Source organism: Tamandua tetradactyla, chromosome X, assembly GCF_023851605.1.
Source record: "Tamandua tetradactyla isolate mTamTet1 chromosome X, mTamTet1.pri, whole genome shotgun sequence".
In the NCBI taxonomy this organism is placed as follows: Eukaryota; Metazoa; Chordata; class Mammalia; order Pilosa; family Myrmecophagidae; genus Tamandua; species Tamandua tetradactyla.
Genome location: NC_135353.1, coordinates 121,942,498 through 121,968,656, shown reverse-complemented (window position 1 = coordinate 121,968,656; position 26,159 = coordinate 121,942,498). Strand labels below are relative to the sequence as shown.

Genomic DNA, 26,159 nt, shown 5'->3' with positions numbered 1-26,159 from the left:
TAAAACTTCGGAGACCAGACCAATTTACTTATGACAGTGAGGGGAAGCGTTGAATTAAGCAAAATATTTGTAGCTTGAACATGGAGGGCAACATTGAGTTTGAAGAAGGTGAAATTAAACAGGAAGACGGTATGCGTGAGCAGAAGAGCTGTGTGCACAAAGTCTAGGAAGTTGGGCAAGGTCACTGGCTCCATCCAGTGGCTGAGGCGGGAATTTACATACTAGCCTTTCAGGACGGCATACAGACAGACGAAAAGGTGACAAATAAATAAACGGCGATATGGACATGAAAAAAAGAAAGAAAAGAAAACCGGAGATAAGAAGGGGTTGTGTTAAGTAGTAGCTGACAGGTTGTTTTTTTCCTGGATGGTGAAGGGCCTCCCTTTGTCGCAGGGGACAGTTATGCTGACCACAAGAAACCAGCCACACAAACATCTGGGGCAAACAGCTTTCTGGTGGAGAGCACAGCTGTTGCAAAGGTCCTGAAGTAAGACTTAGACTGGCATGTTGGAGGAACCGAAACGATGTTAGTTGTGTTGGAGGTGTAGGAAGTGTGGGCCAGGGAGAGATGGGCGGGGGTGGGGGTCTGTAGGATCTTCTTGGCCAGGAACGGAGCTCATATTTCATTCCGCAAAAAACAAGAAACCACAAAAGGATCAGATTTTTAAGTTAACTTTCTGAAGCAATCTAGCATTATATATTAACTTTTTAAATACACCTGTATTGTATATTTGACACTTTTTATTGCCTGTTTATCCCTCCCCCCCCCCCCCAAGAATGTCAGTTCCACAAGAATTTGTGTAAGCATGGTCTGTATGCTAGGTACTGTTCTAAACACTGGAAAGATAGCAGGAAAAAAAACTAATAATAATAGAGGCAGCCTGGGTTCAGACCTTGGTTCTGCAACCTGCCAGCTGTGTGACCTAGTGCATGGAACTTAGTTTCCCTGTGCTAAGTTTCTTCATCTATAAAATGGGGATAGTTACAATGCCTACCTCATGGAGTAGGCATGTATGTTGCATGTCCCCACCCTTTTCCCCTTGCATCTCTCTGACATCTCTGGGTCTCTTCCTGTCTTTGTCCCTTTCTATCTCTGTGTATATCTCAGGATCTTTCTTTCTCCTTGTGTCTCTACCTCTTGATCTCTGACAAAGCTGACAACTGGGTACACTAAGTACCCAGTCCTCTGACTTCTATGTTCCAGAATTCATCACTTTGAATGGCTCATAGAGCCCAGAGTTCCAGAATGCCCCTAGTTCTGGGCACTGCGGGGTGAGTTTAGAGTGAGGAGTCAACTAGGAGGGCTTCTGAGTATAGTAATGGAGGTCAGGGGCACTGTGGTAGTGGTCCTGGCCATGCTGATGGTTGCCTCTGTGGATGCCAAGATCTATGAACGCTGTGAGCTGGCACAGAAGCTGGAGAAGGCGGGCCTCAACAGCTTCAAAGGCTACACCGTTGGAGACTGTGAGATTCCAGTGCTTCGGGTCCCATCCAAACCCCAGGCCACCCACCACACTTAAGAGTCAGGTCCCCTTTGTCCTATATTCCCTACCTGGGCCAGGGTATGACCCTCTTGGTAAACCCGACTGGCTGTGTTGTGTGGTTTAATCAACTCTAATGTCATCACCATTACTGCCCTTACAACTATCACCTCCATCTCCACCATCAACACCCCAGCACCACCACATCACTGATATCTCAACACAATCACCAACCTCAACCCACCCACCAAACCGAGATCAGCACCCCCACAATTGGGATGACAACCAGCCCTATCCCCCACCCCACCCCCGATCCCGGCTTTCCCTATTCCCAGGCCCCATGCCTACGTGCTATCTCCCCTCCTTCCCTGACCCCAGGGTTGTGCATGGCACACTATGAGAGTGGCTTTGACACCTCCTTCATTGACCACAATCCCGATGGCAGCAGTGAATATGGCATTTTCCAGCTGAACTCCGCCTGGTGGTGCGACAATGGTGTTACACCCACCCTGAACCTCTGCTACATGGATTGTCGAGGTGAGAAAGCACTGGGGACACCCTGAAGCAAAGCCCTGCTGGCCCTACTCCAACACACAAACAGAGTCAAGGCCATAACGTCTAGGCCATAATCTCCACCTACAAGCAGAATTAGGAAAATCATGGGGAAAGGAGTGAAGTTGCCTGAGCTGTTAAAAGACACCATCCTATATCCTTACCTAGATAGCACTGAAAGGCTGAGCTGGAATGAGGGGAGAAGAGAACACATGAGAGACCCCATGAGGCTTTCAGTGCCCCCAAATTACCTGCCCAGAAAAACTGTTACACTATCTGGATATGAGGCTGCTCTGTGGAAGAGCTTGGCCAACCATGTGGTTTTAACAATAACTTTTCCTCATGTGAACACTAAACACAAAAGAGGTCCTGAAAGGCTGTCTCAGAGCTCCCAAACCTCACCCAGAATGGAAGCTATTGTTTTCTGGGACTCAGGAAATACAGGAAATTTGGCTCCATATGGAATGGGGGTAGAGATTGTCCTGATTTGGGGTTGAGGTTTTTCAGGATAAGCCAAAATGTTGGTTGAGGTTGTCCGAGCCCTGAAGGAAAAAGCAGTTGTGTCTGGCTGTTAGAACAGAAACAGTCTACCTCCATACAGAAAGGAAAGAAGAACTTACCAAACTAGAGTGTGGTGTTGTTGAGGAAAACGCAGAAGAGCAGTTAGTTGTTCAGGGGTGGCCAAAATGACAGATGAGGTTGTCCATGAGAGGCCAAAATGGGGACTGAGATTATTGGGCCCCAACCCAAATGGAGGTTGAGGTTGTCCAATTCCTGTTGACATGGCAGAAGTGGTCGCCCAAGATTGGCCAGCCTGAAGGTTGAGGTTGTCTAGGATGGGAAACCACAGGGGTTGGGGTTGTTTAAGAGGCTAACATGATTATTCAGGATTTTTGAGACTAGCTAAAATGAAGGTTAAGGCTGTTCAGTTCTAGTGAACATGGAAAGTGAGGCAGACTAGAATTAGCTCAAACAGTGATTAAGGAGGTCCTGGACCCAGCAATATGTAGGTTGAAGTTATTCACAACCAGTCAAAATGGCATTTGAGGTCATCTAGTACTGACAAAATATGGCAGTTGAGCTCATCCAATAATCAGCCACCCTGGTAACTGATGTTATTCAGGACTGGTCAACAACAACTGGTCAAGTTGTTGAGGTTATTCATAACTAGTCAGAATGGCAGTTGAGGTCATCCAGAACTAAGCACCATGGTGGTTGAACAGGACTAGGCAATGTAAAAATTGAGATCATTCATAATCAGTCAAAAGGGAAGCTGAAGTTATCCAAGACCTGACAGCATATGTTTGAAGTCACCAGGACTGACCAACCTTGCAGTTGAATAGTTCCCCAACTAGCAAACAGGTAGTTGAGGTGGGTTCAGACCAGCCAGCATTGCAGTTCAAGATCACTCATTACCATACAGAATGACAGTTGAAGTTATCCAACACAGAATTTTCAGATTGTCTGAGACCAGCAAACATGGCAGTCAGGGTCATCCAGGATCAGTCAACATGGGTTAAGGTTTTAGAGAACTAACCAATATGGCAGTTGAGGTAATTCATAACCAGCTGACAAGTGAGTCAAGATCATCTAGAATCAGCCAATGAGATATGGAAATTATTCAGGCCCCAGGGAACCAGAACACTTGGCCCTTCTATACACTGTCACCCTGTACCCTGTGCACCAGATAGCTATTGTCCCCTTCTTCCTTCCAGACCTGCTTAACCGCCATCTTCTGGATGATATTCTGTGTGCCAAGCAGGTCGTGTCCTCACAGAAGGGAATGGATGCCTGGTGAGTTCATGGAGATGGTCTAGACCCTGGGCAGCCTGGGCTAGTGGCACCACACCCCATCAACCTGTCCACTTCATCCTCCCACCCTTAATTTCCCAGGGATTCTTGGAAGCGGCATTGTTCTGGCCATGATTTATCTGAATGGCTCAAGGGATGTGAGATGCGTGTGAAAATTCACCCAGTGAAAACAAATTCATGACTCGGATTCCCAGAGATACAGATTTTCTTTTCTTTTCTTTCTTTTGTGGATTTAATAAAGGATGGTATCTCTAAACAGTACAAAAGACTCTCTGATGCCTGGCTTCCTTCAATTTTCAAACGCCTTGAGGTACCCCCATTCAATCACTACCCCATATACTGACATCTCTAATGAGGGAATACCAGATCACTCAGGGAGACAGTATAGAATGTGATGTAAGAGCATAAGTTCTCCCAGGTTCAATTCCCAGTTCTACCACCTACTAGCTGTGTTGCCTTGGGCAAGGTACTTAATTTCTCTGTGCTTCAGTTTCCTCATCTGTAAAGTAATAGTGATGATAATGATAGAAACTATCTCATGGAGATTTGGGGATGGTTAAGTGGGTTAAAGTTTATTAAACATATAAAGTTCTTGGTTACAGGTTTGGAACTACAGAAATGGGGAAGATGTGATATGAAAATTGGCTTTCCTTAAGAAGTATCACTCTCAGCTGAGGTCACAATAGGGTCTTCAATTGAGGCAGATGCATCCCCATCAGGGGAAAATGGAATTGGTTTCCATTTTATGGGAAGTTCAGTAGGAATTAGGAGTTTAAATCCTATGTCCTCCCACATATTGTCATTCTATTTCTCATGATCAAAGTCCTAAGTTTCAAATGACAAAGTGGGAATTTTGAATACAGGAATTCAATGTATACACAAGGTAACAATTTTTCTTTACAGAATGTCTGGTATTTGAACTTGCCATTCTTTCTCTTTGTCCCAGTTAGCCCACTGTAATCAGCCACCCTCACTGTCCTTGAATACCTCGTATCTTTCCTACCCTTTGGTTGGGGGTGGAAACTCAATTACCCAAAGCCTTGCTTCCAGTGTTCACTTCATCCAAGCACAGATAATCATTAAAACAGCTATTTGTCACTGCATACCAAGGAATGCCCAAGGCCCCTTCCTAAATGCCAGCTAGATTTCCTCTGCCTTCAACCCTAAACAGCCTAGATAACCAAATCTTACAACTCCCTGTGGGTCTACAGAGGGTGCCATCGCTCTGAGTTCCAATTTCTGAATGTGACCAAGTTGTGCATCAAGAATAGCAGAAACTAACTCTGGTGAATTTAAGATAGAAATGGATCTTTTAAAAGCCTTGAACAGGAGTAAGAAAATAAAGACAATAAATAAATAAATAATAGGGGTATGGGATGTTTGGGGTGTTCTTTTTTTTTATTTTGACTTGTATTTTTATTTATTTTTTTGAGTAATGAAAATGTTCTAAAATTGACTGTGGTGATAAATGTGCAACTATATGATGATACTGTGAGCCACTGATTGTATACTTTGGATGATTATATAGTATGTGAATAGACCCCAATAAAATTGCATTTTTTAAAAAAAGCACGTGGGTCCCAGAAAAACCAAGAAATGACAACTTTTGTTCCACATAGTATAGGGGAGCCATAAAATGGAAATCGGTTTATCAAGAAGGCATTGTTGGAATTGACGTTATGAAGTAAAATGTTTTTCTTAGCATGAAAATAAATCCTACCAGGTAGCTCAGGTATTTCTAGGAAGGTTACATGTTCCAGCACAGAAAGGGAGCAGACTGTATGTAAACACAGCCAAAATCATGCCCACAGAAAGAGCTTAGGCAGAAAAGCTGGCAATATCTGCTGTTACTACCTATGAGAACTCAATTTGATGTCTCAGTATTGTTTTATTTACATTGTTCTGGTAATGCTTCCTTTCTAATAATGTGGAACATTTACAGCTATTTTTGTTGCTGTTCCTTCAGTGGTTATTTTTAAATCTGTAACATTTTATTATTTGGTAAACCTTCTTTTCTATGAGTATTCCTCACTATGAGAGATGATAAAACAGCCCTTCTTAATAATAGATTTTAATTTTTTGTTTGAGTTTGGTATTAAGTATTGAAATTTACCTCCCTTATAGCATTTCAATGGGACTATGCTTATTGAAATTAATTAAATAGGGTTTCGTTGATACATATGCCCAGATTAACAGTGAGGTTTGGCTTCTCGTTGAAGGATCTTATATATTCAAGGCTTCAAAAGATTTCACAGTTTAATGACTTCTCCTATGTGAAATGATCACTCAATATATACCCATGATAGCAATAAGAAAATCCAAGTTTTTTGCTTCAGGACCTTGGAATTCCTTCTGCCTGGAATACTCTTCCCCCTAGTATGGCTGGCACCTTATTTTTCAGTTCTCAGTTCAAATGAGAGGCTGCTCCGACCACCCTAGCTAAAGCATGATCCCTACCTCACCTTTTTCTGTCTTAGTGTGGTGTTGTAGCTCCTGGAAGATACTCATGTATTTCTAAAAGAATAAATTAATGAAATTATTGAATTCTCAGGGTTTCTGAGATTTCTGATGTACTATATATGCTTAGGCTTTTCTATGAAGGATTTTTCATTTTCAGTTCTTTCATAAGATTTCTCTTCTCTCTTGAGTTCTTTGATCCACAGGGCACTTTGACTTCTGGAAGGTTTTTCTCATATTCAGGACAGTCATAGGGTTTCTCTCCTACGTGAGTTCTCTGATGTACAGTGAGTTTTGACTTCTCTCTGAAGGCTCTACCACACTTACTACACTTATAGGGTTTTTCTCCTGTATGAATTCTTTGATGTATAATGAGATATGATTTCTGGGAGAAAGCTTTCTCACATACATTACATTCATAGGGTTTCTCCCCAGTGTGAACTCTCTGATGAATAATGAGATATGATTTCTGGATGAAAGCTTTCTCACATTCATTGCATTCATACAATTTCTCAAAATTTTCTCCTGAATGAGCTCTCTGATGTAACATGAGATACGACTTTCGGGAGAAGACTTTCCCACACACAGTACATCCATCAGTTTTTTCTCCTGTATGAATTCTCTGATGCGCACTGAGACTCAACCTAAGGGTGAAGGCTCTTCCACAGTCTGAACACACATACGGTTTCTCTCCTGTATGAGTTCTTTGATGTCTGCGCAGTGTTGATTTCTCTCTGAAGGATTTGCTACAATCATTGCATTCATAGGGTTTCTCTCCTGTGTGTGTTTTCTGATGTATACTGAGGTGTCCCTTTTGATTGAAGGTTTTCCCACATTCAGAACATTTATAGGGTTTCTCTCCTGTGTGAGTTCGTTGATGTATGATGAGCTTTGCCTTTTCTCGATAGGCTTTGCCACATTCATTGCATCCAAATGGTTTCTCTCCTGTATGAGCTCTTTGATGTACATGCAGTGAAGATTTCTGTCTGAAAGATTTGCCACAGTCATTGCATTCAAAGGGTTTCTCTCCTGTGTGTGTTCTCAGATGCACACTGAGGTGTACCTTCTTATTGAAGGCTTTTCCACATTCTGTACATTCGTAGAGTTTCTTTCCTGTATGAGTGATCTGATGAACAATGAGGAGTGAATTCTTATTGACAGTTTTTGTATACTCAGGACATTCATAGGGTTTCTCTGCAGTTTGAGTTATATGAGGCTGAACAAAGGATGAGTTATGATTAAGGTTTTTCCCATACTCATTATGGTCATGGAGTTTCATTACATTATTTTTCTCATGCCTGCCATGAATTAATAATTTCCCATATCCATTATATTCATAATGTTTCTGTGCTGCAAAGCTTCCATTATGACTGAGTAAGCCTAAATTATCGTTAAAAATTTTCCCATATGACTTATATATATATGGTGCTTGTACTGAAGAAAATACCCATGTGCTCTGAGGAAGTGAGTTTACAAATCCATTACACTCATGACCTCTCTCCTTAGTCACAATTTTCTTGTTAATGGATATGGTTTGCCTCAAGTGCCTGTTTGGATTTTCCTGGTGCCTCCCCAGCTGGTCATCAACTCGCCAGACTTCTAGGAAGAAAAATAAACCATACTCTGTGAATATACTTTTGTCAGAAGTAGGCCTCTGGTAGGGTTGACTTTTATTTTATTTTAGATCTAGATACCAGTCAGAAAGAAATTCCAAGTGCATTTCTCTCCTATACATTTGTGGAAAAAATGACCTTGAGGAAAAAGAACAAACTGCTCTAATAGAAACTGGAACACGAAAGTAAGAATATGTGAATTTGTTTAAGAAAGATGCCTTAAAATTGGGGAGAAAAGCTGAAAATTGATTTAGGGAGCTATGAGTAGGAAGAAAAGATGTTAGAAAAATAGCAAATCCAGGATTTGAGGGGTAGGGGTGCTAAAATAGAATGAAAACAGCTTTTCAGGAAGGCTGGAAACAACTGAAGTAACCAAGAGAATAAGTAGAAGGATTAGGCAAGACTGTAGTTGAGTTCCTCGCCATCTCATTCAAAGCTTATTGTGAGACAATAACTCACCAAACTAACAATATGGATAAACACCAAAGGCCCATATTCTTAGGAAGATATTATGAACTTTCAAAGATATCTAGTCCTCACTGACCTACTGTAATCTTACTCTCCTCATCTCCCATCTGTTCACTTCTTACCCACTTACCTATACAACTTGTACTTGGGATTTCTCTCTCTACTATCCAAAGCCCTCCTTTCTCCAATGAGGCAATCACGTCTGGTTTGGTAACAGGATACCCTGTAATGAAAAATGATACAAAACTTGGGCACATCTGTGTGGGCTTCAAGGCCTCAAAATAATTAGGAAGGTACATTTTAATGAGGGTAAGTTTCACATGGGAAGTGAAAATACAAACACCTTATTTAGTCTAAAAGGAATTAGGAATCCTTAATTCCTGGAACTTGAAGTCAAAGTATTGAAACACATCAGAGATGGAAAGTTATCTATTGGGTACATTGTGAATTACTCAGGGAAGCCGTCCTTACCCAGAGAGACCAGATGGCTATAGTTCTCTAGCATCACATCTCTGTACAGAGTCCTCTGAGTAGGATCTAGTTGATTCCACTCCTCCTGGGTGAAGTCCACAGCCACATCTTCAAATGACACTGATTCCTATAATTGCATACTTCTGTTCAATCAATTTGATAGAAATTAAAGTGATATTTTTTAAGAAGGAGGGAATATTCTTGAGAGAAACTATTATTTAATAATTTCAAAAAAACCTTCTCTAATGTTTTGCAATAGCAAAAGACGTTTATAATATAGATACTAAAAAGAATTTCTACAAATCAATAAGGAACAGATAGTAATTCAATAGAAAAATTAGAAAAATATTTGAACAGATACTTCACAAAAGAGGATATTCAAATGGCCAGTAAACATGAAAAGGTGCTCAACACCATTAGTCATCATGGAAATGCAAATTTAAACCACAATGGGGTATCACAATATACCAACAGAATGGCTAAAATTAATGCCAACAACCCAAATGTTGACAAGGATGCAGGGAAAGTGGTACTTTTATATACTGTTGCTAAGAGTAAAATAATATACTTATTTTGGAAAATAGTTTGGCAGAATCTACTAAAGCTCACCATATCTCTAGTCTATGAATAGGCAATCTCACTCCTAGGTATACACCCAATAGAAATGCACAAATATGTTTGCCAAAAGACATGTACAAGATTATTCATAGAAGTATCATTTGTAATTGCCAAAAATGGAAACATCCATCAGCAGTAGAATGGATTAACAATTACTACATAGACACACACACACACACACACGATGGAATACGATACAATAATGGAAAGATAACAAACTACCAATACATTAATAACATGGATGAATCTCAGAAATAATACAGTGAACAAAACAAACCAGATTCAAAAGAGTATATAATATACGATACCATTTATATGATATTCAAGACTGGCAAAAATAATCTACAGTGATAAAAATTAGAAAGTGGTTACATATTAATCAGGATAGTGATTAGAGGTGGCATAAAGGAGGCTTCTGGGTGGCCAGTCATTTCCTGTTTCTTATTCCAGGTATTGGTTACATAGGTGTTTTGATTTGTGGAAATTTATCAAATTATACTTTATACACTTTTCTCTATGTTATACCTCAATAAAAAGTCTACCCCAAAATATTTTTATCTAAGTTCCATAAAGAGTTGAAGAGAAAAAAATCATTAAGATAATGATTTAAAACCTCACAGGAAAAAAGAGCACTGTGGAAAAGAACAATTTACAAAAGAAATACAAAAAGGAAAAAAATATGAGAAGATACTCAACTTCATTGATAAATAAAAACAAAAGAAATAAGATATTTTCAACTATCAAATAACAAGGATTAACAACATAACAAAAAGATTAGAAAGGGTATTTTCATTATTAATAAGGCAACTTGGCAATGTCTATGAATATTCAAAATGTACCAACCTTTTGAACCAGAAAGTCTCAGCACAGTATATAAAAACAGATGACAAGAGAGATCACTACCATGCTGCAACTGATACTACACATAAGTCCTTCAATACAGAGTTGATTAAATAAATCTTGGCATATGCACATGAGAAAAATATGCAGCTGTTGAAAATATCTCTATGCCTGAAAACGTAGAGCTGTGTTCCAGTAGCCATGTTTCTTGAGGATCATTGAATAATGATATAGCTTTCACAATGTGACTGCGTGATTGTGAAAACCTTGTGTCTGATGCTCCTTTTATCTACCTTGTCAACAGACGAGTAGAACATATGGAATAAAAATAAATAATAGGGGGAACAAATGTTAAAATAAATTTAGTTTGTAATGCTAGTGATCAATGAAAGCAAGGGGTAAGGGGTATGGTATGTATATTCTTTTTTTTCTGTTTTCATTTTATTTGTTTTTCTGTTGTCTTTTTATTTCTTTTTCTGAATTGATGCAAATGTTCTAAGAAATGATGAATATGCAACTATGTGATGATATTGAGAATTACTGATTATATATGTAGAACAGAATGATCATATGTTAATGTTTTTGTTTGTTGTTATTGTTTTCTAATTAATAAATAAATTTTTAAAAATAAGTAAAAATATATATATATATCTATGTCCTGATACTAAAATATTTCCTATAAGAAGATACTCATTGTGTAGGGATTATCACAGCTATGCCAGTGACCAGCTATGCAACCCCATGCCACTTGCTTATCCATGTTGGCATTCAGTTTCCTCATCTGTAAAATGTGGATAATAAGAGTATCTGCTTCATAGGCTTGTGGTGAAGATTAAAGGTGATCATGGGTATAGTACCAGGCACACACTAAGCTCATTACATGTTGGCTCCTATTACTGCCACTTCTATTATCATTATCATCATTTGTATTATTGTTATCCTTACTACTACTACCATTATCAATATCATTATATAAAGGGAAAATAGCAAATTGCAAAACAGTTTCTATAATATGAGCAAATTTTAGTAAAAGGAAGACTTATGTGTATGTGTTATGTGTATATGTATGTGTATATACATGTATGTATATGTGTATATATATATATATATAAAGAGACAGAAATTAATCAAATTCTCACCATAGAATTGGTTATCTGGAATAAATGGTGATATGAGATCATGGGATATTTTCCCTTTTTAGACTGTATATTCCTCTAGAGTTTGAATTTTTGTGCCACTTCTAAACCACTTCTCCAGTAAGAAGAAAAAATGACAAAATAGGCATTTTTTTAAAAGAGCAGAAAACTTCCAGAAGATGGCAGAATAAGGACAGGCAGAACTCCTCTGTAATAAAACAACTAGAGAACAGGCAGAAACTGTCCATTAAGCAGTTCCAGAGCTTTGGTAACCAGAGAATGGCCATTGCAATAGATAAAGAAAAGCTGGATGAAAAAGCAGAGAAACTACAACTGAAATATAGGGGTGGGTATACTCAATGACGACCACCCCTGAGGCTGTGTACCTGCTGAACCAGGCAACCAAAAAGCAGGGCTCTCCTACTTTGGCTGCCAGCTGATGAAGTTAACCCTCTCAGAAATGCAGCCTACAGTCCTGCCACAATCGAACACAGAAACCAGCAAATTCATTATATCCACATACAGAGATCCCACTGTGTTATCCCATGCCCATACCTTATCCCTGAGACCAGCTGCAGTGGGTGCCCAGATTTGGGAGAGATAGGGAAGGCCGCTCCTTGGAAGAAGAGGGGGACACAGAGTATTGCTGATTTGACAGTTGGCCAATGAGAGAAACCATCTGGGTCCTGCAGCCTTGATTATTTGACTGGGCTGCTTACATGGGCAGAGAGGCAGGGTGAGGGAGGGAACTGCATTGCAATGCCAGGCCTCCTTCCCCTACCCCTCAGACAACTGTGCACCAGACTGGGTCTTGGTGGCCAGTGAAACACAAAGCACTCCTGGGTCAGATGCTGGTTGGTAAAGTTGACCCCCTTAGTCCTGCAGCCTGGAGTCTTTCCACGCAGGAGTCTGGGAACCGCCAGCTCGACTGTACCTACAAACAGACCCTGCCATGGTGCACAGTACCCATCTCCATTAGAGCAGCAAATTAATCCCAAAGCAAACAGAAAAAAAAAGTAATAACAAATATTAAAATGGAAATAAATGAAATGGAGAACAAAAAACCAATAGAGAGAATCAGCAAAACCAAAAGTTGGTTCTTTGAGAAGATCAGTAAAACTGACATTAAGCTCTGGGAACTGCACTTTACAGCACTCCTAGAACCGTGCATGCGCACAACCCTCAACCTCACTTCCCACCTCTGAGAAAGTGCCGACCTGCGCAGCCAGGTCACATCTGCCCCCAATCCACAAAGGCGTAACACCAACCTGCTACCACAGCTCTATGCATGCGCACAAAGGGCCCCGCGCCTGAGACCGGCACACACCAGGGTTACGCCCCCCAGACCGGTGCACCCACACAGCTGCATCCTCCCTGGCCGCTGGGTGACCACATTCACAAGCATCAGCGAAATATCCCCAACCTGCGCCCATACCTGCCCTGAAACAAATCACTATACTGAGTGCTCCACCTTGTGCCCTGCCCCCTGCTGTACAACCATCCCACAAACATAAGGCCTCAGACTACTGAAAGAAATCAATTCCCAAAGTAAATCAATCAAGAGATATATATGCCACGAAGACAGCAGAAGATCACTAAGCATATCACAATGCAGACAGATATAGCCTTGCCTGAGGACCAAATTAAAACACCAGAGGAGACACAGATGTCAGAACAACTAATCAAAGATGTTCATACAACTCTACTTGTGGGATGGCAAATGACATAAAGGAGATCGAGAAGACAGCAGAAGAGCATAAAGAGGAATTTGAAAGAATAAATAGAAAAATAGCAGATATCACAGAGATTAAAGACTCTGTTGACCAAATAAAAAACTAGAGGCCCACAACACCAGATTTGAAGAGAGAGAAGAAAGAATAAGTGATATAGAGGACAGGATAATTGACTTTGAAGACTCAAAACAGCAAATGGCAAAAAAGATGGGAAAAAAATGAATGGGAACTCAGGGAAATGACAGACAAAACAAAGCGCACAAATATAAGAATCAATGGTGTCCCAGAAGGAGAAGAGAGGAGAAAAGGACTAGGAAGAGTAGTTGAGGATATAACAGTGAAAACTTCCCACCCTCATAAAGGACATAAATAAACAAGTCAAAGAAGCCCAAAGAACTCCAAACAGAATAAATCCAAATAGGCCTTCCCCAAGGCACATACTAATCAGTCTGTCAAATATGGAAGAGAAGCAGAAAATCCTGAAAATGGCAAGAGAAAAACAATCTACTACATAGAAGGGAAATCAAATAAGACTGAGTTCAGACTACTCAACTAGCACCCTGGAAGAGAGAAGGCAGTGGTATGATATATTCAAGATCCAGAAAGAGAAAGACTTCCAGCCAAGAATTCTGTACCCAGCCAAAATGTCTTTAAAAATTGAGGGAGAGGGCAGGCCATGGTGGCTCAGCAGGTAGAGGTCTCGCCTGCAATGCCGGAGACCTGGGTTCGATTCCCAGTGTGTGCCCATGTAAAAAAAAAAAAAAATCGGAGTGATTAAAGTTTTCACAGACAAAGAAGTCCTGAAAGAATCTGTCAACAAGAGACCATCCCTACAAGAAATACTAAAAGGAGTTCTGCCATCTGAAAATAAAAACACAGGAGAGGGAGGTATAGAGGAGGGCATGATATTGAAGAGTACCACTAAGGGTAATTAAAAGAATACAAAGAGAAAGAGGGAAAAGAATATATAGATCTGACAAGTAAAATAAAAAAGATATGATAGGGGAATCAAGAAATGCCTTTTCAGTAATAACTTTGAATGCTAATGAACTAAACTTACCAATTAAAAGATACAGATTGGCAGAATGGATTAAGAAACATAATCCAGCTATGTGCTGCTTACAAGAGACTTATCTCAGACACAAGAATACAAACAGATTGAAAGTGAAAGGATGGAAAAAGATTTTCCATGCAAGTGGTAACTAAAAAAAAGCATGAGTAGCTATACTACTATCATAAATGTTAAGATATCATAAGAGACAAAGAAGGACACTATATACTAATTAAACGGTCAATTCACCAAGAAGATATAACAATCATAAATGTTTATGCTCCCAATTAAGGAGCTCTAAAGTACATGAGAGACATTAGCAAAACTGAAGAGGGCAATAGATGCTTCAACAACAATACTAGGAGACATCAATGCACCACTCTCCTCTGTAGAACAACCAGACAGAAGATCAACAAGGAAATAGAGAAGATAAATCCTTGATAAATGAATTAGACCTAACAGACATTTACAGGCCATTGCACCACAAAGCACAAGGTTATACATTCTTCTCTAGTGCTCAAGGAACATTCTCCAGGATAGATCATATACTGGGGTACAAAACAGGCCTTTATAAATATAAAAATATTTAAATTATTCAAAGCACTTTCTCTGATCACAATGGGATGAAACTGGATCTCAATAACCACCAAAGAACGAGAACATTCACAAATATATGGAGATTAAATAACACACTCTTAAACAAAAGTGGATCAAAGAAGAAATTGCTAGAGAAATCAGTAGCTATCTGGAGATGAATGAAAATGATAATACAATTTATCACAATTTATGGGATGCAGCAAATGATGTGCTGAGAGGGAAATTCAGTGCCCTAAATGCCTATATTAAAAATAAGACAGAGCAAAATCGAGGACTTAAAAGCAAACCTGGAGGAACTTGAGAAAGAACAACAAACTAACCCCAAAGCAAATAGGAGAAGAAAAATGACAAAGATTAAAGCAGAGATAAATGAATGGGAGAAGAAACGAACAATAGAAAGAATCAGTAAAACCAAAAGTTGGTTCTTTGAGAAAATCAATAAAATTGATGGGTCACTAGCAAGACTGACAAAGAAAAAAAGAGAGAGGATGCAAATGAACAAAATCAGAAATAAGAAGGGGTGCGTTACCACAGACACTGAAGAAATAAAAGAAATCATAAGAGGATACTATGAACAACTATATGCCAACAAACTAGACGACTTAGATGAAATGGACAAATTCCTGGAGACACACAAACAAGCTGCACTGACTCAGGAAGAAATAGAAGATCTCAACAAACCAATCACAAGTAAAGAGATTCAATCAGTCTTCAAAAATCTTCCTACAAAGAAAAGCCCAAGGCCAGATGGCTTCACAGGAGAATTTTATCAAACATTCCAGGAAGAACTAACACGAATCCTGCTCAAACTTTTCCAAAAAATTGAGGAAAAAGAACTCTACCTAACTCATTTTATGAAGCTAATATCATTTTAATACCAAAGCCAGGTAAAGATGCTATACGAAAGGAAAACTACAGACCAATCTCCCTAATGAACACAGATGCAAAACTTCTCAATAAAATATTAGCAAATCGAATCCAACAGCACATTAAAAGAATTATACACCATGACCAAGCAGGGTTTACACCAGGAATGCAAGGATGGTCTACACAAGAAAATCAACTAATGTAATACAGCACATTAACAAATCAAACAGGCAAAATCACATGATCATCTCGATTGAAGCTGAAAAAGCATTTGACAATATTCAGCATCCTTTTCTGATAAAAACACTCTAAAAGATAGGAATCAAAGGTAACTACCTCAATATGATAAAGGGAATATATGAAAAACCAATAGCCAGCATCATACTCAATGGAGAGAGACTGAAAACTTTCCCCCTTAAAATCAGGAACAAGACAAGGATGCCCACTGTCACCACTATTATTCAACACTGTGCTAGAAGTTCTAGCTAGAGCAATCAGGCAGGACAAAGAAATAAAAGGCATTCAAACTGGAAAGGAAGAAGTAAAACTCTCATTATTTGAAGATAATATCATACTATATTTGGAAGATCCTGAGAAATCTACAGCAAAGTTACTTGAGCTAATAAACAAATTCAGTAAGGTGGCAGGATATAAAATTAACGTGCAAAAATCAGTAACATTTCGATACACAAGCAATGAGCTAGCTGAGGAGTCAGTTAAGAAAAAAATTCCATTCAAAATAGCAACTAAAAGAATCTAATACTTAGAAATCAACTTAACTAGGGATTTAAAGGACTTGTATGTAGAAAACCACATAACATTGCTAAAAGAAATCAAAGCACATCTAAATAGGTGGAAAGACATTTCCTGCTCATGGATAGGAAGGACAAATATAGTTAAGATATCAATTCTCCCCAAATTGATCCACAGATGCAACACAGTACCAATCAAAATTCCAACAACCTATTTTGAAGATTTGGAAAAGCTAACTACCAAATTCATCTGGAAGGAAGAGAGACCCCAACTAGCTAAAAGCATCCTAAAAAAAAAAAGAGGAACAAAGTGGGAGGATTAACACTCCCTGACTTTAAAACCTATTATAAAGCCACAGTTGTCAAAACAGCATGGTACTGGCACAAAGACAGAAGCATCAACCAATGGAACCAAATTGAGAGTGCAGAAATAGACCAGTAAATCTCTGGCCAACTGATTTTTGACAAGGCCCCCAAATCCTCTGAACTGCAACAAAATAGTCTTTTCAATAATTGGGCATGGAAGAACTGCACGTCAATAGTCAAGAGAATGCAAGAGGACCCCTATCTTATATCTTACCCAAAAATTAACTCAAAGTGGAGCAAACACCTAAATATAAGAACTAGCACCATAAAACTTCTAGAAGAAAATGTAGGGAAACATCTTCAAGACCTAGTCACAGGAGGTAGCTTCCTAAACTTTACACCCAAAGCACAAGCAACAAAAGAAAAATTAGATAAATGGGAACTTCTCAAAATCAAATGCTTCTGCACCTCAAAAGACTTTGTCAAAAAGGTGAAGAGGCAGCCAACTCAATGGGAGAAAATATTTGGAAATCACATATCAAACAAAGGTTTGATTTTCCTGTATATACGAAGAAATAAAACTCAACAACAAAAGAACAAACAACCCAATTATAAAATGGGCTAAAATATGAATAGGCATTTGTCTGAAGAGCAAATACAGATGGCTCAAAAGCACATGAAGAGATGCTCATTTTCACTGGCTATAAAGAAATGCAGATCAAGACCACTATGAGATACCACCTCAGACCTATAAGAATGGCTGCTAGTAAACAAACAGGAAACTAAATGTTGGAGAGGATATGGAGAAACTGCATAAGAAACACTTATGCACAGCTGGTGGAAATGTTTAATGGTACAACCACTATGGAAGACTGTTTGGTAGTTCCTAAGGAAACTAAATATTGAGTTGCCCTATGACCCAGCATAGGGGTATATTCCCAGAAGTTTTGAAAGCAATGACACAAACAGCCATTTGCACACCGACGCTCTTGGCAGCATTATTCACAATTGCCAAAAGTGGGAAACAAACCCCAAAATCGCCAAAAGTGGGAAACAAACCAAATGCCTGTCAATAGACGAGTGGATCAACAAAATGTGTTATATACATATGATGGAACACTATGCAGCAGTAAGACAAAATGACATCCTGAAGCACAAGACAAGATGGATGAGCACTGAGGACATAATGCTGAGTGAAATTAGCCAGATACAAAAGGATAGATAGTGTACGATTCCACTTTTATGATCAGTATAAAGGTATGATCAGGGTACTCAGAGATACATAGAAACTAGAGATGGGTGAATCATTAGCTAATGAGGTTGAACTCCAATGTACAGGAATAGACAGGTGTCAAGGTGGTTCTCTAGTAGGTCTAGAAGTAATATTACCATATTGAAGATGAACAAGATTGAAAGGGGTTGTATAGACTTATGGTCCTACTGATTAACACTAGAAATATGAATTAGTTCTCACAAGAATTACTTCAAAGATATGATTCTTGTATAAAGAGTGTTTAAGTCCAGGGTACAGGGGGAAAACTGCTATTGCATGCTATGAGCTATGTTCAAAAGGAAACCACAGCATCAGCACTACCACAGCAACATCAGAGGAAATAATGGGGTGAGTTCATTGGTTTTCTGTCTCTTGGGAACAATGAATTATCTTAATTTGAGAATGTTGATGGACTGTGGTCTTTGGGACCTCTACATGATGCCCGATGAATGCAGGTAGCTGAAGGATGCACTGACAGAGAAGTAAATTGGTGAATGATAGTATATGCTTATGAACGAAGGTTGTACTTCAACAAAAAGGAACAAAGTCGTGAGGCATACATCAATGTGAATGAACATGCGGGACATTTGGTGAGACAAAATAAGCCAGAAACAATAAAATAACAACGGTATGGTCACCTTTAGAAAATGTTTATAAGAAAACAGGGGCCTAGATTGTGAACTTTTAGAGCAGACACATTAAGTCCGGATTGGTGATTATTATTTCTGGATTTTGAGAGGTTGTTTTACATATATAACCTGATATTTAGAGATAATAACAAAGCCCAACAGGTTGGGGTTAAAGTAATTCAGAACATAAGGGTACGGAAGACAGTGTCTGTATTTTAGAACTACACATACTCTTTGAGACCAATGGAAGAAAGGTTTATCTGATATGGAACTGAAATTTTCTGTAGTGCATAATCTAATTCAACCTATCTGTATAGCTCATTTGAACAATTAAAACACAGGAGGCAAAGAATAAGAAAGAGGTCCTTTAATCCTGTATAGATTATTGTAATGCCTGGAAACATCCTAGAGTGTATTAAGCAGATAATCAAAAAAAGTATTGGCAAAATCCCCTGAGGGAGGGGAGAAAGAACTATGGAACTATTAAACCTTACCATCAGGGAACCCCCTGATACTGTGTCAAACTTTAGGGACACCCAAATCAATAGGCCATGCCCTCAACCATGAGGCTTACTCCTGTGAACCTTATGTAGGTAGCAGAGATGCTTAGACTATCTATAGTCATGCCTAAGAGTTACTTCTGGAGGACCTCTGTTGCTCAGATATGGCCTCAGTCTCTCTAAGCCCAACTCTGCAAATGAAATCATTGCCCTCCGCCCAACACGAGACATGACATCCAGGGGTGAAAGTCTCCCTGGCGACATGGGAGATGACTCCCAGGGATGAAACCAGACCTGGCACTGTGGGATCAACAATTCCATCCTGACCAAAAGGGGGAAAAGAAATGTAATTAATAAAGCATCAGAGGCAGAGAGTGTTCAAATAGAGTCGAGAGGCTACTCTGGAGGTTGCTCTTACGCAAGCTTCAGTTATAAATTGCTACCTATCATAACCTGCCAACCCCCAACCAGGACCATTCCAGCCAATCCTAAAGATCACCTAGGGCAATATATAAGATTCCACGAGGATTCCAGGCACTAGAGTAACTTTCCAGAAACCTACAACCTCCAGATGGGTCCCTGGTCTACATAAATCCTGAAACTGAGCCCAGCCTCTCCAGAACATCAGATAGTTCTATCTCCCTACCCCATATTAGTGACAGGCCCTTCCAATATCAAAAATTTAGAATTGCCATAGCCCAAACAACCCCAAAGAGATATATGGAAATATCAAAGGTGATGGTGGAATTATACATAGAAGATAGGACTTAACAAATGAATATGAATGCTGAATCATTAAATTGGTATCTCTTTTAGTCTCCAGTATTTTAGAGCAGCTAGAAGTAAAAACCTAAAATTGTGAAACTGTAACCCATGCCAAAGACTGAAATATGGTCTACAACTAATTGTGGTGCTGTGCTTTGAAATTTATAGCTTTTTTTGTATATACGTTAATGTTTACAAAAAAAGAAGTGAAAAAAAGTCGATTGTGATGATAAAAAAGTATTTAAGCCCACTAGCCTCCTATATTCTGGAGCAGCTAGAAGGAAAAATATGAGAGGATCTTCTAGTAGCCCGTGACCTACTCTGGATCTGTCCTTTAACCACTTGTTGAAAAGTGCTTTGAAAACTATTGCTTTTTTATCTCTTTGCTTTGTATATATGTTATATTATACAATAAGAAAGTTAAAAATAATAATAATAAGATCGACAAACCCTGAACTAGACTCACAAAGTCAAAAACAGAGAAGATGCAAATAAGTAAAATCAGAAATGAGAGGACAGTCATTACCACAGACCCCATGGAAATAAAAAAGATCGTAAGAGGATACTATGAACAACTGTATGCCAACAAACTAGACAACTTAGATGAAATGGACAATTTCTTAGTAACATATGAACAACTTATATCAACTGGAGAAGAAATAGAAGACCTCAGCAAACCAATCACAAGTAAAGAGATTTAATCAGTCATCAAAAATCTCCCTACAAAGAAAAGCCCAGGACCAGATGGTTTCCAAAGGGAATTTTATCAAACATTCCAAAAAGAATTGATACCATTCCTGCTCAAACTCTTCCAAAACACTGAAGATATAAACTCATTCTATGAAGTGAAAATCACCCTAATACTGAAACTTGATAAAGATACTACAAGAAAGGAAAACTACAGACAAATCTCTTTAATAAATATGCATGTAAAAATTCTCAACAAAATACTTGCAAATAGATTCCAATGGCACATTAAAAGAATTGTACACCATGACCAACTGGGTGTTCCACATATGCAAATGTGGCTTAACAAAATAAAATCAATTAATGTAATATGACACATTAAGAAATCAAAAGGAAAAATCATCTCAATTCATGCTGAAAAGGCATTTGACAAAATTCAGCATCCTTTCTTGATAAAAACACTTCAAAAGGTAGGAATTAAAGGAAACTTCCTTAACATGATAAAGGGCATATATGAAAAACCCGTATCAAACATTTTACTCAACAGTGAGAACATTCCTCTAAGATTGAGAACAAGACAAGGATGTTCACTGTCACCACTGTTATTTAACATTGTGCTAGAAGATCTAGCTAGAACAATTAGGCAAGAAAAAGAAATAAAAGGCATGTAAATTGGAAAGGAAGAAGTAAAACTCTCATTATTTGCAGGTAACATGATCCTATATTTGGAAAATCCTGAAAAAAACAAAACAAAACATGACAAAGCTACTTGAGCTTAGCGAATTCAGCAAAGTGGAAGGATACAAGATCAACATGCAAAAATCAGTAGTGTTTCTATACACTAGTAATGAGCTATCTGAGGAGGTAATTAAGAAAAAAATTTCATTTACAATAGTAACTAAAAGAATCAAGTATCACTGCTACCCATCATAACTTGCCAAGCCCCAGCCATTCCAGTCAATCCTAAAGAACACCTAGGGCAAGGCATAAGATTCTGCAAAGGTCCCATGCACTAGGTGTTGCTTCCTATTGATACGGAGCTCGAAGGATATTAAGGAATGATGAGAAAAAAAGAAAGGAAGAAAGAAAGAAAGACACAGACGGGCTCAGGGGGTCTGAAGCTTGAGTTTACTTCAGACAGACTTCAGACAACTTTATTCTTAACCAGATCCTTGTTATATACCACAGGATGTCAATAGATATGCAGGCATTTCCTGAGGGAGCAAGATTCTTATCTCACAGTGTTCTTCATACTTAACATAGGGTAACTTTCCAGAAACCTACAACCTACAAATGGGTCCCTGGACCACATAAGTCCTGAAACCTAGAGGGCCCAGCCTCTCCACAACATCAGCTGGTTCCATCTCCCTACCCCATATTACTGACAGCCCCTTCCAATGTGAAAAAGTTGGAATGAGCATGGCCCAAATACCCCTAAAGAGTGGAACAGAAAGATCAAAGGTGATGGTGGAGTTATACAAAGAAGGTAGGGTTTAACAAACTAGTATGATTGCTGAATCATTATATTGGTATTTCTTTTAGTCTCCAGTATCTTAGAGCAGCTAGAAGTAAAAACCTAAAATTGTGGAATTGTAACCCATGCCAAACTTTGAAATCTGTTCTACAACTAATTGCTGCCCTGTGCTTTGAAATGTATTCCTTTTTTGTATACATGTTATTTTTCACAAAAAAGAAAAGAAAGTCAATTTTGATGATAAAAAAAATAGTTATTCTTTCTAGCCTCTAATGCTCTGGAGCAGCTAGAAGGAAAAATCTGAGAGGATGGAATGGTAGCCAATGACAAACTCTGGTATCTGTCCTGTAACTACTTGTTGAAGAGTGCTTTGAAAACTATTTCTTTTTTCTTTCTTTGCTTTGTATATATGTTATTTATACAATTTAAAAAGTTTAAAAATAATACTCAAGTATCTAGGAATAAACTTAACCAAGGATGTAAAGGATTCACACACAGAAGACTACAAAACACTGCTAAAAGGGATCAAAGAAGACCAAACTAGGTAGAAAGACATTCCCCTAAATGCCGTTAAGGTGTCAATTCTACCCAAATCGATCTACAGAGTCAATGCAATACCAATCAAAATTCCAAAAATGTATTTTGCAGAATTGGAAAAGTTAGTTAGAACAAACTTATTTGGAACAGAAAAGGGCCTCAAGTAGCCAAAAACATCCTGTAAAAGAAGAATGAAATGGGAGGACTCATACTTCCTTACTTTAAAGCTTATTATAATGCTGCAATGGTCAAAACAGCATGGTACTAGCATAAAGATAGACATATTAATCAATGGAATCAAATCGAGAGTTCAGAAATAGACCCTCAGACCTATGGTTAATTAGTTCTTGACAAAGCCCCCAAATCTACTGAACTAGGACAGAACAGTCTCTTCAATAAATGGTACTGGGAAAACTGGATATCCATATCCAAAGGACTGAAATAAATTCCCCACCTCACACCCTATTCAAAAATTAACTCAAAATGATCAAAGACCTAAATATAAGATCCAATATCATACAACTCCTAGAGGAAAATTTAGGGAAACATCTTCAAGACTAGTAATAGGAGGTAGCTTCTTAGATCTTACACCCAAAGCACAAGCAATGAAAGAAAAATTAGATAAATAAGAACCACTCAAGATTGAATACTTCTGTGCTTCAAAGAACTTTTTCAAAAGGGTGAAAAGGCAGCCAACTCAATGAGAGAAAATATTTGGAAACCACATATCAGATAAAGGTTTGATATCCAGTATATATAAAGAAATCTTACAACTCAACTATAAAAAGACAACCTAATTATAAAATGAGCAAAAGACATGAATAGATATTTCTCCAAAGAGGAAATACAAATGGCTAAAAAGCACATGAAAAGATGTTCATTTTCATTAGCTACTAGGAAAATACAGATCAAAACCACAATGAGCTATCATCTCACACCTATGAGAATGGCTGCTATTAAACAAACAGAAAACTACAAGTATTGGAGAGGATGGGGAGAAATAGGAACACTTATTCACTACTGGTGGGAATGTAGAATGGTACAGCCACTGTGGAAGACAGTTTGGCGGCTTCTCAGAAAACTAAATAATGAGTTGCCCTATGACCCAGAAATTCCACTACTCAGTATATACCAAGAAGATATGAAAGCAGGGATGTAAACAGACATTTTCACAATATTCATAGGGACATTATTCACAATTGCCAAAAGATGGAAACAACCCAAGTGTCCATCAACCAAGAAATGGGTAAATGAAACATAGTATAAACATGCAATGGAATATTAATGAGCAGTAAGAAGGAATGAAGTCCTGAAGTATGTGACAACATGGATGAACCTTGAGAACATATTGCTGAGTGAAATAAGTCAGAAAAAAAAAGGATAAATATTGTATGATTTCACTAACATCAACTAACTAGACCATGTAAACTCATAAAACTTAGAACATAGGTTACCAAGAGATAGAATGGGTCTAGAAAATGAGGGGCAGTTGCCTAATACATACAGAATTTTCAACAACACTGAACTTAAATGTTTGGAAATGGATAGAGATGAGAGTAGCTCATTATTGGGATTATAAGTAGTAGTGCTGAATTGTAGGTCAATTTGGTTGAAAGGGGTTGTTAACAGTCATGTATGTCAGTAAAAAAAAGTTAGAGGTTAAAATAACGGATTGTATAAAACAGTGAACCTTATGGTGCACATTGTAATTAATATTACAAATATAAATAAGTTCTTCCATAAACTAGTACAAATGTACAACAATTGTACAAAGGGTTAATAAGAGTGGTAAATAGGAAAAAAGTACCTATTGCAATCTACAGACTATAGTTAATAGGAATATCTTAATATTCTTTCAACAGTTACAAATGTACCACACCAATACAAGAGATCAATAATAGGTGGGGATAACGCTTACGGAGTGTTTTGGGTTTTCTTTATGTCTATTTGTTACTTTTCTTTTTGAAGTAATGAAAATGGTCTAAAATTGAGTGTGATGATGATTGCACAACTAAGTGATGATACTGTGAGACACTGATTGCATACTTTGGATGGATTATTTGGTATGTGACTATATCTCAATAAAATTTGCAGTTAAAAAATGGGAGGCAGAAGAGAAAGACCAGAAAATGGTTAGGGACAGCATGAACTGAGAATGTTTTAATGGACAGAAAATTTTTGTCAGAGAATATAAGCCTGACCTATGGGTTGCTCAGGCTGTACTGAAATCTCGGCTGAAAAAAAAAAATCATTGGAGCATAATTTGAAGGTTGTGGGGTTTATTGAGTCTTCCTGCCAATGAAGGTTTTATTCCTGTATTGAGCCAAAACATAAGAAAACTGTTTGTGAAGACACGGCCTTGATTTCCTGAAGAGTCACATCCTATTAGTTCTGCTCTGGCAGGATACCTTTAGCTGACATGAAGAAATACTTTAAGCTACAAGCTACATTTGTTTGTGTTTATACAATCCTGTCCCTGTATTCATCATAAGATTGCTAATGGGGACCTGGCTGGCCCATTAGAGAAATGTCTTGAAACTTCAACATCAGGAAGGATTTGCTTCTGAGGAAGTGGCTTATTTCTCTGTATGGGTGAGATAAATACATGAGTGTGTTTTTTTCTCTTTATGTCAAAGCTTCCAAGAAGCTCAGAAAAATAACGACAGCTCAACATAATTATATTGGAGCCTATGAGCTACATAATTTCAACCTTGCCCTGGTCTTGCTCTACCTTCTCTAATTCTAATTTTGTATGTGTTTATACATTAATATTTTATGATATAAAAATACATTCATATATGCATATATATAATATAATCTCTTATATAGTACTTATTATGAACACTATGCAGTATTATCAACATTAACTCAACTGGGCTTCACTATAACCATACAAGGTAGGTATTATTATCATCATCATCACCATCATCTTCATTTTACAATTGGGGAAACTAAGATACAGACTGGTTAGGCGGTTTGCCTAAGTTCACAAAGCTGTTAAGTACAGCTTGGCTAGACAGTCTGTGGTCTTAGTCACTACACAGTATTGCTTCCTTGCTTCTAAGTGTCCTAAATTAGGTTAGGGGAAAAAAGTATATAAAAACTTACCTGGAACTTAGTCATACCCAACTGTTGTGAAGACCGTCAGAGGCCTAAGAAGGCAGAGCTCTTGAGATGGGAGAGAAGAGGAGAAAAGTTACAAGCTAGGGGGGGCAAGGAAAACCCAAGTCGTAAATTCTTTGAATCACCCAGGCCAGAAATGCACACAAGCCATCTGGTAAAATAGCCAAGCCATAACCAAGAAAAATGGGAAAGTCCATTTGTTTTCCCCATAGATCCGCATCACTCAACATCACAGCCCTATCACTTATCCCATAGTTCTCCTAACACTCACTCCCACAGATCCTCATCATTAACTCCCCAGACTCCCCTTTCAAACACCCCACATACCCCATCCCTCACCCCACAAACTCTCCTCACTGACTCCGCAGACAACCCCGCCCCATTCACTCTCCCCACAAACTCATTCACTCAGATTAT

The 26,159-nt window shown here is 38.4% G+C and overlaps 2 protein-coding genes across 2 annotated transcripts in view; one reads left to right on the top strand and one right to left on the bottom strand.

The window, feature by feature from the left end:
- Positions 1-26,159, bottom strand: part of ZNF182 (zinc finger protein 182) — a 108,667-nt gene that overhangs the window by 81,711 nt on the left and 797 nt on the right. The window contains exons 2-5 of the mRNA XM_077146076.1: positions 25,728-25,787; positions 8,855-8,981; positions 8,514-8,606; positions 2,654-2,864 (exon numbers count right to left, since the gene is read on the bottom strand). Coding sequence (XP_077002191.1) covers positions 2,654-2,864; positions 8,514-8,606; positions 8,855-8,981; positions 25,728-25,742 — 446 coding nt within the window. The 5' untranslated portion in view covers positions 25,743-25,787. The remainder of the gene's footprint in view (positions 1-2,653; positions 2,865-8,513; positions 8,607-8,854; positions 8,982-25,727; positions 25,788-26,159) is intronic.
- Positions 1,234-4,105, top strand: LOC143671116 (sperm acrosome-associated protein 5-like). The gene is made up of 4 exons (XM_077146080.1): positions 1,234-1,464; positions 1,860-2,018; positions 3,749-3,827; positions 3,927-4,105. The coding sequence occupies exons 1-4, from the start codon at positions 1,320-1,322 to the stop codon at positions 4,024-4,026; spliced, it is 483 nt and encodes a 160-aa protein (XP_077002195.1). The 5' UTR covers positions 1,234-1,319; the 3' UTR covers positions 4,027-4,105.